Raw genomic sequence first — 16,437 nt, forward strand, 5'->3', positions numbered from 1 at the left:
TTGTTTAATATGAGGCCCCGAGTAGGCTCCCTAGCCTTGTTTAACATGAGGCCCCGAGTAGGCTCCCTAGCACCACTTACCAAAAAAAAACCTTCTAGTGATTTTGAGAATATAAACATACAGCGCAGTACTTGGCATAGTCCTAATGTTTACGAATCTTTTCGTATCTCTACTGTGATAGTAGTTGGTCAGACTACATAACTGCTGGTGTCACTCTCAACTAAGAACTGTGTCATGCCCAGGCAAGCCCAGAACACACATAACTGCCTCCATTAAGGTCTGAGCACTCACAGATAAAAATGCCAAATCAAGCAACACCAAAACCTCAAACACAACTTGGTCTGTCCACTGGCTTCTCGTCTTCACAAAAGACAGCAACTGCTACTGCTTCTAAGATAGCAAAAAGTTAATCTGATTATTCCAAATTAGGAATGAGTATTGTTCTTATATTAGAAGTATTAAGAAGCCTAAGTAGTACTGGTGGTCATTTATTAGTAGCCCAAAATGCAGTCACTGTCTCAAGTCTAATAACACACTAGAGTGGCAATAAGGTCACTGATCTAAGCATGAGGACACAGTCACTATTCTTAGCTAATTCTCAAAAAGAAAAAGAAACAATTGTTTTTTAAATCATTTTACTCTGTTCATAAGTCATATTTAAATGGGCAGAACCACTTCCATTACACACAGACATATCGTGCAAAGAAAAGTAGGCATAGAATTGAGTCCACAGTAACACAATGGCTGCACAGCCTCAGACAACAGTGCCAAGGTTTACAAGTGGGTAGGAAGGAAGGCTGCTCAGCATTTGCCTGAGACCATGAATGTTTATAGTAAGTATTTCCTAAAGTTTTAAACACATCAGTCAAACTAGTGTAAATAGGATGGTATGACACTTTCACTGGGGAAATTCTGTAAGTGCTGGGTGGGTTTTACAAATCTCAGGTTGCTGAATTATGATGCAGGAAAAATGGTCTCACACGGCATTCTGATAAATCTTACAGCCAGATGAACTCTTCTGCCAAAATAAATACCCACACATACCGAACCTGCACACTGAGTTAAATGATGCTTGGCCTGAAGGGAGCAGCAGGCAGCTACTCGAACAGCAGGTCCTCGTCCTTCTCTTCCGCCAGGAGGTTGGCGGGCTCCATCACCTCTCCAGCTGCTCTCCGCCGCTCCAAGTCCTTCTCGCTTTTCTCCTTGATAATCTTTTTCTTCTCCTGGATTTTCTTTAACCTGCAAGAAGGGGACTTTCTTTCAGTGCAAAGAAACTCGAATGTCTTCAAGGCTCTGAAACTGGGCAGTAAACATGGGAAACTAGAATCTGACTTCCATTTCAGTAGTTTAAAACTCACCTCAAGACGTTTAAGGAAAAACACTAATATCTGATTGCAGTAACCCTATACCCTATCCTATAATAAATAAAACTTGAAATCCATTCTGTAATGGAACAGATTTTGAGCATTCCACTTTTACATTTTTTTGAATCACTACAACCCTAAACATGAATGATAACTACAGTTCTACATTACACTGAGATGCTTCAAGAGCTAAGACCAGCCTGCTTCCCTAAGCAGCCCTCTCATCTGCCCTCCACTGATGCAAACCTAAACACAATCGCTTGGTTTAATATTTACTTCCCCATACTGCTCTAAGTCTTCATAAACAGCCAGTGGGCATCATCATTCCTCGCCACTTACTGTGCTAATTCTGCAGCAGTGGAATTCACCCGCTGGGATTTCCATGTGCTGCTCTTACCTGCACGTACTCAATGTGCAACACTGCTTGCTGGAGTCCAGTTTCTTATCTCAGGTTTCATGTAGAGATAACCAATCCAATCACTCTTTTGTTTTAAAGAATAATCTACTACTTTTCTGAGAGGCATAAATTTTTATGCCATGTTTAATCTATATGCAAAACAACATGACACTGATCTCCGCAGCCTTTAAAAATACACTAGTCCCACTCTCTGCAGGGATACATCCCAAGACTTGCAGATCTGAAAGTTTGCGTGTTGTGCTTTCTCATGCATGGTCAGCCCTTTGTGGCTAAACTTTCTATCTGTATACTAAAGCAAACGTAGTAAAAATTGATAGTTTGAGAATTAAGTATAGTAAGGGAATAGTAATTGTTCCTTTAAGTCAAAAACTTTCACCTCTTAAAGGAAACCTAGCACTGCTGTAAGGTGACAGCCGATAACTGCTCTGGTAAGATGGGTACTAAGTGACCGACAGCAGTTAGTGTCCACGGTGGGTATGTTAGATGAAAGGATGCTTCACCTGTCAGCACAGGATCGAATCTCATGCTACACAGAAGAGCATACAATTGAAAACCTAATTAGGCCTAATTTTCTATTTCACATTTTTGGACTGCAGTTAGCCAGTCAACTGAAATGGAAAATCAAATGCAGGCAAAGGGACTACTATTAAAATTTCTTCTTTCAGTTTTCTTTCCTCTGAGTGTATATTCTAATATAGCCCAGGATAGCCTGAAGCGGTGTACAGTCTTGCCTTCTGAGTTCTGGGATTATACGCAGGTGCCCCATACCCAACATTTATTTCTTGCTTTTTATTTAACAGAATAGAATACAACCTGTGTTTATTCAAAAGAACATTAAGTACATTAGTCACTGAGCAAAACAAAACTGTACATATGAAAAAAGAAAACCCAAAAAAAACCAGTAAGTGCCCATTTCAACAAACCTATAGAATTCTTCTCGCTCTCTCTCATCCAGTTCTGTGATGATATAGGCAAGGGTGCGTTCAATCCGGGGAATGATGACTAGAGTTAAACACATGTATGTGAGAACTTAACCACCCTTCCAAAAGATCATCAGTATTCATCTGAATAGCACTTATGATTTTCTGATTGTAGCATTAATGTATACGTAATGCAGTAAACTCAGAGAACAAAACAAAAAGTAAGATGTATCTAGCTGAATAGAATTACCTTGTAAATATTTTGGTATGTACCCTTCCAGTGTCTTTCCTATGTACAGATACCATACTGGACTCTACCAAACAGACCCAACACTGGACTCTTAAGTATACCTGAACAGATTCAGTGTTACCTTAAATACATGGTGACTGTGCTAAGTGCTGTGACTGTGAATGTGTCATTCGGATCTGCTTTTCATACCGTGTTTCTATTCTTCTAGACTGTAAGCTCCCTAAATCTGAGAACTATTAACCTTACTCATTCTGTTCTGGTCGAAGTTCAGACTGACACTATAGACAGCAAACAAGAAACATGTTTCAGGGATAAGGGTCTAGCTCAGTGACAGAGTACCTGCCTAGCCTGTGCTAAAGCACTACAGAGTAGTATGTCTATAAATATTTTTAGATAACACCATTAGGGCACCAACTGAAGGAAGTTCTTTGCTTCGGTCTTTGCTCCTTTCTTACCTAAGGCTGAATAAATGTTTCTTTCGTGGAAATTGAGTTCTTCAGTCAACAACATGTTAACACAATTTTACTGTTTTAAATAATGGAATAAAAGATATAAAATAATATAGCAAAATGAGACAATAGCCTAAAGGTGAGATTTAAAGATTTAAAGGTGAGATTTAAAGATAAATGTTTAGTGTGTTTTTTAAGAAAAGATATCATTCAGCCAATGGACAGACCCTAAGAAAGCACTAATGCTCTCGAGGAACAGAGTCTCTTCTCTCGTCACTGCATGAATGTCAGAGGAGCTTGACGGCTGGTAACCCGGAACTCTCTCAGGATGCGCCCCGCCCATGTGTTTTTGCACTGCTGGGCCTGAGTCCCAGCAGCCTAACTACCTGGCAGGGAGGGACAAGGAAATGAACAAAGCAGCTCCCAGCAGCTCTGACTCACCATGCTCAATGGCATTTACACGCCTGTTGGTTATCTTAATGGCTTCATCCAGAGTAACAAAGGAAGTCTGAAATAAAAGGACAAATTAATAACAAGCACGTCTCCATGATGAGCCATACCTGTTCACTTGGCCCCACTCAGACTAGACTTACAGCATTTGGGAACCCAAAAGACAACTAACTTCCTTTCAGCCTGCCTTAGAAAGTGAAAATTCATGTGAGATTTCTATAGATCTAGTGGTATTTCCCTGGAGAAACATTCTCTCATAGCCTAGATATGTATTAACTAGACATATACGCAAACAAATATGTTATATTTGCATTAAGTCTGGTACTGACCACTGCTGTTCTGGTCTAGCAGAGTGGAACTGTAACACTACCACATGCATTTTTTATTAATAAAAAGCAAAGAGGCCACCACTTCACGAGTCAGATCGTTAGGCGTATTTCACATAGGAACATTTAAGTTGAATGTCCCACTCGACTGTCAGAAGCCAGGCCTGGCACTCTGTGCTTGGACCCACCTGCAGGGAAGCCAGTTCCACCAGTAGTTCCACTGCTTTGGCATAATTCCGCTTAAGTTTCGCCAGCTGCTCCCCACCTCTGGCTAAACCGGTTAGTTCATAGCCTGAAAGAGCCGGTCAGACAGCATTTCTAATTAGAGAGTAAATAATCCTCTGTGAATTCCCAAAAGGAAGATAATTCAGAAGAATAACATGGAAAGACAAATTCACTAACTCCTGTTACACTCAAATGCCAAGCACAAAATGCCCACTCCCAGCTCGCATGAGCAGGTACCAGCAGGGCACCAGTGACAAACCAGGGTAACAATCTCACTTAAGTCTTGCTTGGTGAACCAATGAGTTTACTGAGCGTATAGTATAGAGCACGAGTTACTTAGAGAGGTATGGTGACACCAAAAGTTGCCTCACAGGGAAGTCTGCCCCTAGCATGGTTAACCTCCTCATAGCTGCACAGTTAGGCCCCACTTAAGTCACTCTTCTATGCTCTATCTATGCTAGCACCCCCAGAGACCATGCATAGCTCCAACAGAAATACAGTGAGGGAAGGCTAGAATGGCAGCTAAGGATCTAATCCTACTCTCCTCGTCTGAGGGAAGGCCCCAAGCCTGATCTTAAGGGGCTCCTGCAGGTTACCACAGCTGCTCTGACTGGAATAGTAATAGCTGGTTTTTGTAAATATTTTATTTTTATAAGACTACTAGAGTAAGGACAGAAGTAAGATGCACACACAGTGCATGTGCTGTGTTTGTCATCTGTGTGCACTGGAGATGGAATCCAGCACTGAACACATGCTAGACAAGCTCTACCACCGAGCTTCATCACGAGCCCTAGAGGGGATCTTCACCGCTTTACAAGCTTGGTGGATGAACTAATAGTGGCCAATGCCATTGGCACAAGGAAACTTTCTGTACAGAGGACTATTCCTTTATTATATGAGCCACATTTAACATTCTGTTCAATTCAGTGAACAAGTTCATGAACCAGTGAGACAGAAGTGGCAGAAGAAAATATTTTTATATGGGAAAAAGTTGATTCCTTTGCTTTGAGAAGACTAAAGAAGTGTTACTTATCCCCACAAATGCTGCCGAGTTAGGAAAGGAAAATTCCAAAAAGCTTGGAGTGAGCTAAAACTATCTAGAAAGATCCAGCATTCAGAACGTACCACAGATCAAAAGATCTTACTCTATTTTTAAAAGATGAACCAGAAATTATAAACAGTCCATGGTGAAGGCAGTTTAAGCAAAAAGACAGTGCAGAAGTCTAAGTAGTGAATTGTATAAACAACAAAGCCTCATATTTTTAAACAGCAATGACTGCTACCTGTATTTCTCAGTTACAATTATACACCTTGGGATATCTGCACTTACTGTCAGTTCCCTCGTGGTAATGTTCGAACACCGGTAAGGTGACACCTGTTAGAAAGATAATGAAGATGTGTGTATGCACTCACAGACCGGGCTGGAAGTTCTTTTTTCCCTTCTTTCCTTCCATTGGGTCCGGTTCTCTGAAGCAGACTGTAGCCCAGGCAAGCCGTTTTTCTTTTTTCTTTTTTTCTCGGAGCTGAGAACCAAATCCAGGGCCTTGCGCTTGCTAGGCAAATGCTCTGCCACTGAGCTAAATCCTCAACCCCACTGTTTTTCTTTTTAAACACACAATTCTACTATGTAGTCCAGGCTAGCCTAGAAATTAGAAATCGCCAGCCTCTGCCTCCTTAAAAGGGTGCTGCTTTCCATACTAAGTATCAAATACTAGAAATACTAAATCAAATACTAAAAACACCAAGAGTTAAGTTTAGAACTGGAAGTGGTTTCAAGTACTATACTTAAGACTTTGTCTTCTCAAGAGTTGCTTCTTCTCAAAGTTCAAATTATCCCGAGTCCTAGAACTAGGCTGCTAAAGTCTGAACATGCCATCAACTTGCTCCTAATTGAAGAGAACCTGGGACTTTGTCCTGCAACTGATTAGCTGCCACCTTTACCCTCCAAGGATTAGGGCGGTCACTCACCTGCTACATTGTCTTTCTTTGCTCGGATCTTCACCTGGGCTTTATTTACATTTTGTATAACTGTGGTGCTAGGAGGGAAGGAAAGAGAGCGAGGCAGTCTTTATTCAGCCTTGTTTGCAAAAATAACTGTACAAGGACACACTGGATGATGAAACAAGGAATAAGACATCACATTATGTGTCAGTAATCATTTTTTTTTAAAGATTATATGTGTATGCGTGTGTGTGTACACGTGCTCTATCGTCAATGACACCAGAAGAGGGCATCAGATCCCATTATAAATGGTTGTGACCCACCATGTGGTTGCTGGGAACTGAACTCAGGACCTCTGGAAGAGCACCAGTGTTCTTAACCACTGAGCCATCTTGCCAGCCCCCAGTAATCATCTTTATTCCAGAAAAGAAAACTCAACAGAGGTAGTGGAGGCCCTCAGTGCAGAACTAACAACAGCTGAATCAGTACAGGATAAGCACATTTAAAGTATGTGGATGGCTGGTGTTTTGGTGAGTGGAAATGTGACTCTGGAGGATGTATTCCTAGCAGGAACTTCCTTTCCTTGGAGGTCTGCTGTTCAGTTGGTGAGCTGCTATGTAGTCTTTATCCTAACTTTCCTCTGATGTCATCCACTCGCCATCTGTTACAAAAGACAAAGACAAACTTTCCCCTTAACCACACAAAATGTCCTATTAGTCCCCTTCTGCTGGGAAAGTTAGAGCAACTAATTATATTATCCCACTACATTATCCAACTACACTAGCAGACAGGGAAACTTGGGTTTAACTAGCTTCAGGGCCACAGGCGTAAGGCCTGCATGGCAGGAAAAGCTGCTACAGTAGGAAGGGCCCATGTCATGACAGAGGAAACTAAGAAGTCCAGGAAACAACTTCCACCTCTGTCTGTAACCAGCGGTGTGCTCTCAGGAACACTGTTACTTTAAACTGGGGTAACACCATTCATCTGCCTCACAGAGGTACTAAGAGAATCATGAGGGAATACACTGGCATAATGCATTTACAAGCCAGTATGCATGCACGCTCTGTCAAGCTACAATGATGTGATAAAAGTCATAAAGCTCTCAATTGAATAATGGATTCCATTCTAAAAAAAAAAAATGTATCCTAGACACATGAAAATATTCACAGTCATTTCCTCAGATTTCAAAAATCTAGCATTCAACTCAAAGATCCAACACTAGGAAAATGGTTAATAAATTATAAAACTTCCTTAGTGTACAAACCTGTGAAAACAGGGCAAAACATTAAGTGAAAATGGGCTTCAAAATATCAAGTATTCTGTACTAAAAGCATTAGGAAGGTAAGAGGCAGCTACCTATGAGGAAGGCAGAGGCAGTTAAGGTTATGACATTAAAAGTATTCCTATCACTATATCCTTTGTTTCTATACATTTTTAATTAATTGAACTTGAAGGCACTGTGAGATTTTCAAACACCCTGTTAGTCATCTTACCTGAAGTCCCCTGCTGTGAATTTGGCCTCAGCCAATGAGAAGGCAGCTTCTCTCATCACCTCACCCATCAGCATCTTAGTCTGAGAAAGCATAAGCCAACAAGAGAGTCAATCAAGGACTTGAAATCACGCCGTATTAGTTCCTGTTAATAACCATCAGTATTTTATGCTAACTATAGAGTATCAGTTTCAAAGACTGATTTGATAATGAGAAAACTCCAGTTTTGATCACCGTCCTGATACTGTTATAAAACCATGACTTAAAATAAATTCACTGAGTTGAATCCAGCAAGGCTCACTTATTGAATAAGTACATGCTGATTTGCTCAAATTAATCTTCTAAATTTACTCAGAGTCCAAAGCCCCATTGGCACACAGACTCCAGACTGCATCTGAAAAGGTAATGTTTGGGAAAGCCAACTTTTCTTTTTTTAAAGAGAAGAGAAATTGAGTTATAAAAGTAGAAAATTAGCTGAACAAACATTAAAAAGGTCTGTTAAAGTAAACATATCTGGTATGACTTGTTAAGAAAACAGAACAGAGTATTCAGAAACAAGTCCAGGTCTATGTGAAAATGTATTATAGTAAAAAGACTATTTAACTGTCATCCACTCACAAAAGGACAAATTCCTACCTTAAAACATTCTTCCACCAAAAAGACCCATCTATAAAAGAGGTCAATACATTTTCTCCTCCCTTCCCCGCCGTGTGTGTTTGGGGGGAGGGGGACAGGCATTGGTTTTTCTGCCCTAAGACTCTCCACTTATTTGCTCTCTCTTGAAACTGGAGTTAAGCTGGCAGCTACCAAACCCCCACCCTAACTTATCCACCCTTAGCTATAGGTTCATGAGATCATGCCTAGCTTTTCCTATGGGTTCTAGGCATCTGAACTCAGGTCCCCTGGCCTCTGCAGGCACTTATATTTACATATACACAGATACACACATATACACATAATAAAAATACATCTTAAAACGCACACACAAAGGGCAGATGTAGGGGCATACACCTGTAATCCTAGCAGGTAAGAGGTAGAGACAGAGGGCTTGGGGATTTAGCTCAGTGGTAGAGCGCGTGCCTAGTAAGCACAAGGCCTTGGGTTCGGTCCCCAGCTCCAAAAACAAAGGGAAAAAAAAAAAAAAAGAGGTAGAGACAGGAAGATGGTATAAGGTCATCCTTCATCACACAGCAGTCTGAGACCAGCCCAGGCTATATGAAACTGTTGCAAGAAAACTAAAACAAAACAAAAATTATAAGGCAGGTGTGGTATTTTGCACCTATAATCATAATTATTCAGATTAATAAGTCCAGAAGATTGTTTGAGCACATGAATTCATGAGAAATTGGACTAAAAAGTAACTCTCTCTCAAAACAAATTTATAGTTATAAAGCAACAAAATAAGACAGCACTTTCCTAGCCCTCTGAAGCCTCTCTAAGCCTTGTCTACTTCAGATCTGGACGTCAGCACAGTGGCTCGCACCAATTCCAGCACTGGACAACTAAAGCAGGAGGGCTGAAGTAATGGCGGGCTCCACCCAGCCTGTGAGAGAGAGGGGAGACAAAGAGCTGAACTTTGTATTGAACAAAATAAAGCTACAGGAGCTTTAGCTGTGCTGTTTGTGCGCCAGTTTAAATTAAAGAGCACAGGATGCAGTCCAGGGGCAGAGCACTTGCTAGCACATGTAAGGCCCTAGGTTTGAACCTAAGGAATTCAAAACATTTCAATTGTTCTTTCATTTACAAATATGAAGAAAATACTTTTAGTGTGTTATACATTTACCAGAGTGTATAAAGACCCTTTTCAAATAAAAAGCAGCTCACCAAGAGAATCGATTACCAGTGACCATGAAAAGCTGCACGAGCCCCGCATACCTGCACACAGCAGGCTGAAGACAACTTGAGCACAACAGACTGGCACCAAGGAAACACTTCACTAGTGCCCCTTAGGAAGGAGTAAGAGAACACGAAGAGTCTAATTATAAATTAGCAGTAATCCTGAGAGACACAGCCAGAATACAGCAAATACAGAGGCGAATGCCAGCAGCAAACCACTGAACTGAGAATGGGACCCCCGTTGAAGGAATCAGAGAAAAGAACTGGAAGAGCTTGAAGGGGCTCGAGACCCTTATGAACAACAATGCCAAGCAACCAGAGCTTCCAGGGACTAAGCCACTACCTAAAGACTATACATGGACTGACCCTGGACTCTGACCTCATAGGTAGCAATGAATATCCTAGTAAGAGCACCAGTGGAAGGGGAAGCCCTGGGTCCTGCCAAGACTGAATCCCCAGTGAATGTGATTGTTGGGGGGAGGGTGGCAATGGGGGGAGGATGGGGAGAGGAACACCCATAAAGAAGGGGAGGGGGAGGGATTAGGGGGATGTTTGCCCGGAAACCGGGAAAGGGAATAACAATCAAAATGTAAATAAGAAATATTCAAGTTAATAAAAAATTTTTTTAATAAATAAATAAATAAATAAATAAATAAATAAATAAATTAGCACTAAATCTCAAAGTTACCTATAACCTGGAAGAAGACTATAAAATTATTTCTGGAAAAATGTTAGCATATATGCATAAAAGGATTTAAGCAATTCCTCTTCCCAGGGCAGTATTAAAACTAAATACTGGACTACAGCCACATCATTAATTCCATTATCCACAATAAAATACCACATTATAAAGACAGACGGATTTAGGTACTAATATATAAAGTTGTCTGTGTTGTGTCACAGAGTAGGGGAGAGGGAGGAGAAGGCAAAAATACTACAGAATTTAATACTACTGTTATTTTAAAAATCCATGTGTATGCATAAAATACTGGGGACAGAGAGACAGCTCAAGAGGGTAAAAGCCTGATGACGTTCTAGATCTTGATCCCCAGCACTTCTATGGGGAGACGACAGGTGGAGCTAGAAGAAACATCTAGCAGTCAGCCTGAAGTACACGGGTCAGCAGCAGACACATGCAGACGCTGGCTCAGTAAGAAGGAAGGCAAGACCCAACTCCTGAAAGCTGTCCTCTGACTCCACACGTGCTCCGGCATGTGCATATGCACATGAGCTATAATAAATAAATTCATATTGAGAAAGTGTCAAAAGAAACTCAGAGAAATGAGACTGCTAGGAGGAAGAAGAGGCCTAGCAGGAGAACCTTTAGTTTTGAGAATGATTCTGTATAATTTATATATTATTCACAATTTACCCCCCCCCAAAAAAAAAAAAAAAAAAAAAACACTGAACAGAACCTATTATGTGCTAGCACTATTTCAAGCACTGGAAGTAGAGTACTGAAAAGACCAAGTCTGTACTCTCTGGATAAATTCTCTAGGAGGAGGGAAACCATCAAATAGGATAATATCATGCAGTAGTGTGTAGTAGCATAAGAGAAAATGGAGAGACATGACACAAGTAAAAATAGCAGTCACTTCAGATTGGATGATCAGCAACAGCCTCTCTGATAAGGTCAGAATGACCAGAGAAACCAGTCAAAAGAAGTCCTAGGGACCTAGATACAATATCTTATGCCTGTAATCTCAGCATTGAGAGACTGAGGCAAAAGAACTACTATGAGTTCCAGACTATCCTGGCCCACAAAGCAAGTCCCTACCTCAATTTAGAAAGGACTAAGGTAAAAGCATTTTAATCACGGAAAACATAATGAGAAGTGCATGGAAGGGGATGTCAGAAAGAGCACTCCACATGTGGTGAGAGAGGCAGGCATGGTACAGACCAGATGTGCTGTGTAGACAGGACAGAGTTTGGGTTCTATAATGAACTCTCTGAACCTTACATTTCTGTGTGTATAGATGCCTACATATTCCGTAACAGTTCTATATTATACCTATTACAGAGTTCTATATTATATCTATTACTGAGTTCTATAATACACCTATTACAGAGTTCTATGTTATAACTATTACAGAGTTCTATATTACACCTATTACAGAGTTCTATATTACACCTATTACAGAGTTCTATATTACACCTATTATAGAGGGATTGCTATTTTTGAAAGGAGAAACGTTGATTTAAATAATATCAAGAAAAATTAGGAAGGAGACAGTTTCCTTTGCAGTAAGGTAAATATTTAGCATAAATGAAGCCCTATGCTTAATCTCAGCATCAGAAGGGAGAGAGGGGGGAAGGGGGAGGGGGGAGGAGGAGGAAGAGGAACAGAGGAGGAGGAGGAAGAGGGAGGGAGGGAAGAAAAATCTAAGTGCCTAAGTCCAAACTTGATTTTTCTTAGATGTATATATTCTAAGTGGATACCCTGCTCTAAGCAAAGTTCATTCTACCTCTATTATCTTCTTCAGGATCTGTCGAAATCGAAGAGTTAAGGCATCAGACTTTTTCTTCAGGAGGTTTCGACCAGTCTGTGCTCCTTTTAACCGAGCCTTCATGATGGTCTGTGCCCTACAAAACACAAAGCAAACATACTTATTGTCACCACTTAAAAGACACAACAAGGGGTTGGGGATTTAGCTCAGTGGTAGAGCGCTTGCCTAGCAAGAGCAAGGCCCTGGCAAGGCCCTGGGTTCGGTCCCCAGCTCCGAAAAAAAGAAAAAAAAAGAAAAAAAAATACCACAAATACCACTATGAGAGATCTATATGCTGTTTTATATAAACTAAGAATTGAATGTGCCCATTCAGGTACAAAGAACAGATCTATGAAGTTCTCACAGAAACCTGGGATGGCTTTCTTTGGGAAACAAGGCTTGGGAAAAGAATGAGCTTATTTTTTTTACTACTGCATTTTTTTTATTTTACACTTTATCCACAATATGATATATTATATTTCTATTAATGTTGTGGCAATAAAGTCATAAACAAAGATCTTACTATCACTGAAGATCAGGCAGGCAGGAATTTGTACCATACTTGAGTCTAGCAACTCGCCCAAGATTCAAAAGAAGGCTTAAACGTAGGAGCACTCGACCCCAGTTCCACACTGCATCCCTGAAAGAAGTTACAGTATAGCACTTGGACAGTTTTCCATCTGAAAGGTAGTCAGCAGTGGGTGACTGCAGTGACCGCTCTCACCAGAGTCTAACCAGTGAAGCTGGTTCAGTTTCCAGTCCAAGCAAGAGCTTGTGCAGCTAACACTAATGTGTATACTCAACATTCTGCACTATTGACAGTAAATACCAGAATTAAGGCTCAGAGGATTGGGTGAGGGGCTGGGAAGACGATTCACTATGTAAGAGCTCTTGCTTTTTGAGCATAAGGAGACAGTACCCAAGAGGATAACAGGTCTGTCTGCATGTGCCTGCAGCCCCAGCACTGGTGGGCAGAGATCCTGAGCGCACCCTGTGAGCCAGCATAGCCCAAACCACAAGCTTTCACCTCCATAAGACACTGTCTCAAGACAAAGAGAGGGAAAGCAATTGAAGAAGGAACTAGACATCCTGTACTGACCTCCACAGGTATATGCACCCACATACTTGAATGCAACACACACACACACACACACACACACACACACACACACACACACACAGGAAGCAGAGGGGTAAGAAAGTTAGATAAAATTTAGGTTAATCCCAGCACTGCAGATTCCTACAAGTCTGGAGCTTATGGCTGAACTGACTGATAAACTAAAGGTCATTCTAGATGACTATACCTCTGTGAATGCAAACTTTCCAGCTACTGAGACTAAAGAGCGACTGGAGCTGGATATGGAGTAGTGAACACCTGTAAACCCAACACTTGGGACCCGGGCAAGAAGACTGGAAGCTGAAGGCCAGCCTGGGATAGATAATAATGGGTTAGAGGTGACTTGCCCAACACTCACAAGAACCAAGGTTTACCTGACTTCTATTAACTCCAGTTTTTCTGCCTTTTCCCCTTGAGACAGGTTCTTATGTATTTCAGGTTGGCTCTGAACCCCTGATCCTGCTGTGCTTCAGGTATGTGCCACCACATCCAGATTTCTGTAGTAGGAGGGACTGAAGGCCAGGGTATTGTGGATGCTGGCCAAGTGCTCTATCATCGGAGTCACATCCCTTTGGACCTCCTTTGCTTCCATCCAAACTTGTTTCATTTTCTCTGGTGATACATGAATAAAAGCAACATTCCACAGGACAGTACCACCAAGCGAATGAAGGAGAAACCACTATCAGTACTGTGTGATCTGGACTATGGCTGTTAAACCTGTTCTTTTCTGTTTCAGAGCTGCTCAGCCCTACACACACACAAAAAAAAAAGGAAACGAGAGGTTTGACCTTCAACTAAAACAGTGACTTTGTCTCCTGCTGAATCAAAGACATCTGACTATATGACAAAGAACCTGCTGTCAAGCTTTGGGGGAAACATTTACTTCCCACCCCTGACTTCCTCTCAACTAGCAAGCTGAGTGCTCTCAAATAACTGTTTTCACGATCACAAACCTATCATTTCTCCTGTCTGAGCCCAAAGACGTCCATTTTTCACCTCGTAGTCTTAAATTAAAAGTTGCAAAGTAAAAATAAACATATCAGCATTATGAATAGTGATTAAACATGGCCAGACATTATTTAGAACAGTGAGTCCACTGACAGCAAAGCAAAAAGGTGAGCGCCGTCCTGGCTCCCACAGACATGCCTGGGCATATGAGTAACACTCAAGCAGACTCAGAAAAGAGAGGTGCAGAGGGCTGGCGAGTCCACCCGTGGTTGTAAAGGGTCCTCTCAGATCCCTGACACGCTTATGAATTCTATAAACCATATAGTCAATTAAAAACCCTTTTTAATAAATGTTCTTTCAAAGAAAGGTCTAGGATCTACTGATCAGGTGTCAGCCAAAACAAGTATTTAATTCTATCGGCTCTTGTTTTGTTTGTTTGAGGCAGGCGTGGTTATTTTTACTTTTAGGTGCTGGGGATTCAACCCAGAGCCTTTTGCATGCCAGGCCAGAGCTCTGCCTTTGAGATATTACTCAGTGGCATTATAGTTAGGCTTAGGGTCTCGGGGGAGAATTGTGGCCATCCTAGGAGCATAGCCTTGTTTCCAGAAGCCATGTTGGAATCTGGTGTCTCAGTGAAGTTTGGATGGGATCATTACATGCTGGGTTTTCAGATCACCCTAGGCTAGTCCTGATCTTTAGCTGTTTCACAAGCATTGTATTTTTCCACAACTAGCCCATTTGTACAGTTAGTATAACCTGCCATTTCAAAGTCAGTGGGGAGAAAGGTAAAAGGGTTTTGTGGGTTTTTTTTTTAAATAATTAAACCCTTTCATTCATTCAGAACTACATACACCCTGGCAGAGACAGAAATTTTCTCTGGGGGTTAAATATAACTAAGAGTTGTCAGATCTGTGAGAAAAAAAAACATAGGATAAGGAAAACAATACAGTATTATGTGTACTCGCGCGCGCGCGCGCGCGCACACACACACACACACACACACACACACACACACACACGCCCGCACACATATACAAAACCCTAAACCATCCCCAAAATATCAGAGTAAAATCTGATTTCCTTCTTCAGGGACAACTGAAGATGACAGCATAAATAAGAATAATCTCTACTTTCCACGAGTTATTATATGTATTTGAGAAAACTTCAAATTTTCATTTACAAATGTTATTTCTCCTAACAAAGATGTTAGGCCGAAGCAGAAAGGCAGCCTGCAACTGAGCACATCCCAAGGCAAGGGGGACAATTTTTTGTGGACCTTTTATGCATTAAAAAGATGCGTCCTTCTTCCAGGAGACAGTGTCATGAGTGACATTGCTAGGGTAGAAGAGAGCAGTCATCACAAGGCTGTAGGAATAACTCAGAAATGCAGGAATATCTTCCCACAGCAGGTAACGTGACTGGATCCAAGACTGAATCCTACAGCTTCGAGAGGGTGACACATTCGATGTCACTTTGGCTTAGAGACCATCTACTTGCTTCCCATCACTTAACTTCCCCGTCTGAGAGCTTTGGTCAGACCACCTTAGCTTCTACGTCTCATCCCTCAGCACTGATGAGCCCTGTGAGGCAGAGATGGCGACCGCTCGGTTACGTAAACTCCGTGAATGGCTCAGAAGGTGTGTGGAATGAATGAGTAAAGACATCGACCTCCAAAAACAGCCAGCAGGGGATCCCCTTTCGTTTGGACTGGAAACACTTTCTCCAGCCTCTTCTCTCAGGGGGAATAGGTGAAGGGGGCTGTAAAGAAGCCTCAATCGGAATTCAGGGGAAGACCGTGGGGAAGCTCAGGAGCGGCCCAGAAAACAAGGAACCCCGCTGGTGGCCAAGGGTGCGCAGGAATGCGCTCCGGGAAGATGTGCCTGAACGTGGTGTCACTTGTTCTATTCTTTAACTTACATTCGCGAAGGGAAGATTTCAATCCGGTCTTTGCCCGACATTCTGACGGTGACTCGGCTCGGGTCCCCAGTGGGACAATCGGGACGGCAACACCTCCAGAACTGTTTGTTACCACAGTGCCTTCCTTCACCCGAGTCAGCTGACGGTGTCACTTGACCCCGTGCGTTGCTAAGAGGCAACCAGGAAACCGGTTCCCACTTCCGCTTCCTGTTGCCAGAGGACAGAGGAGGAGAGGGCGGGCCTTTAGGAATGCCCGGATGTGGAAGAGAGCACAGTCCGGAATTCCGGGTCTCTTCACTG

General features: G+C 41.9%; 1 protein-coding gene across 1 annotated transcript; it reads right to left on the reverse strand.

Moving 5' to 3' along the window:
• Positions 1-618: 618 nt before the first annotated feature.
• Positions 619-16,337, reverse strand: Atp6v1d (ATPase H+ transporting V1 subunit D). Its single transcript, XM_032907994.1, has 9 exons — positions 16,138-16,337; positions 12,135-12,252; positions 7,837-7,916; positions 6,371-6,438; positions 5,733-5,777; positions 4,366-4,469; positions 3,843-3,909; positions 2,706-2,784; positions 619-1,239 (listed from the first exon to the last, which is right to left on the reverse strand). The coding sequence occupies exons 1-9, from the start codon at positions 16,176-16,178 to the stop codon at positions 1,098-1,100; spliced, it is 744 nt and encodes a 247-aa protein (XP_032763885.1). The 5' UTR covers positions 16,179-16,337; the 3' UTR covers positions 619-1,097.
• Positions 16,338-16,437: the final 100 nt, after the last annotated feature.

This window comes from Rattus rattus, chromosome 7 (genome assembly GCF_011064425.1).
Source record: "Rattus rattus isolate New Zealand chromosome 7, Rrattus_CSIRO_v1, whole genome shotgun sequence".
NCBI lineage: Eukaryota > Metazoa > Chordata > Mammalia > Rodentia > Muridae > Rattus > Rattus rattus.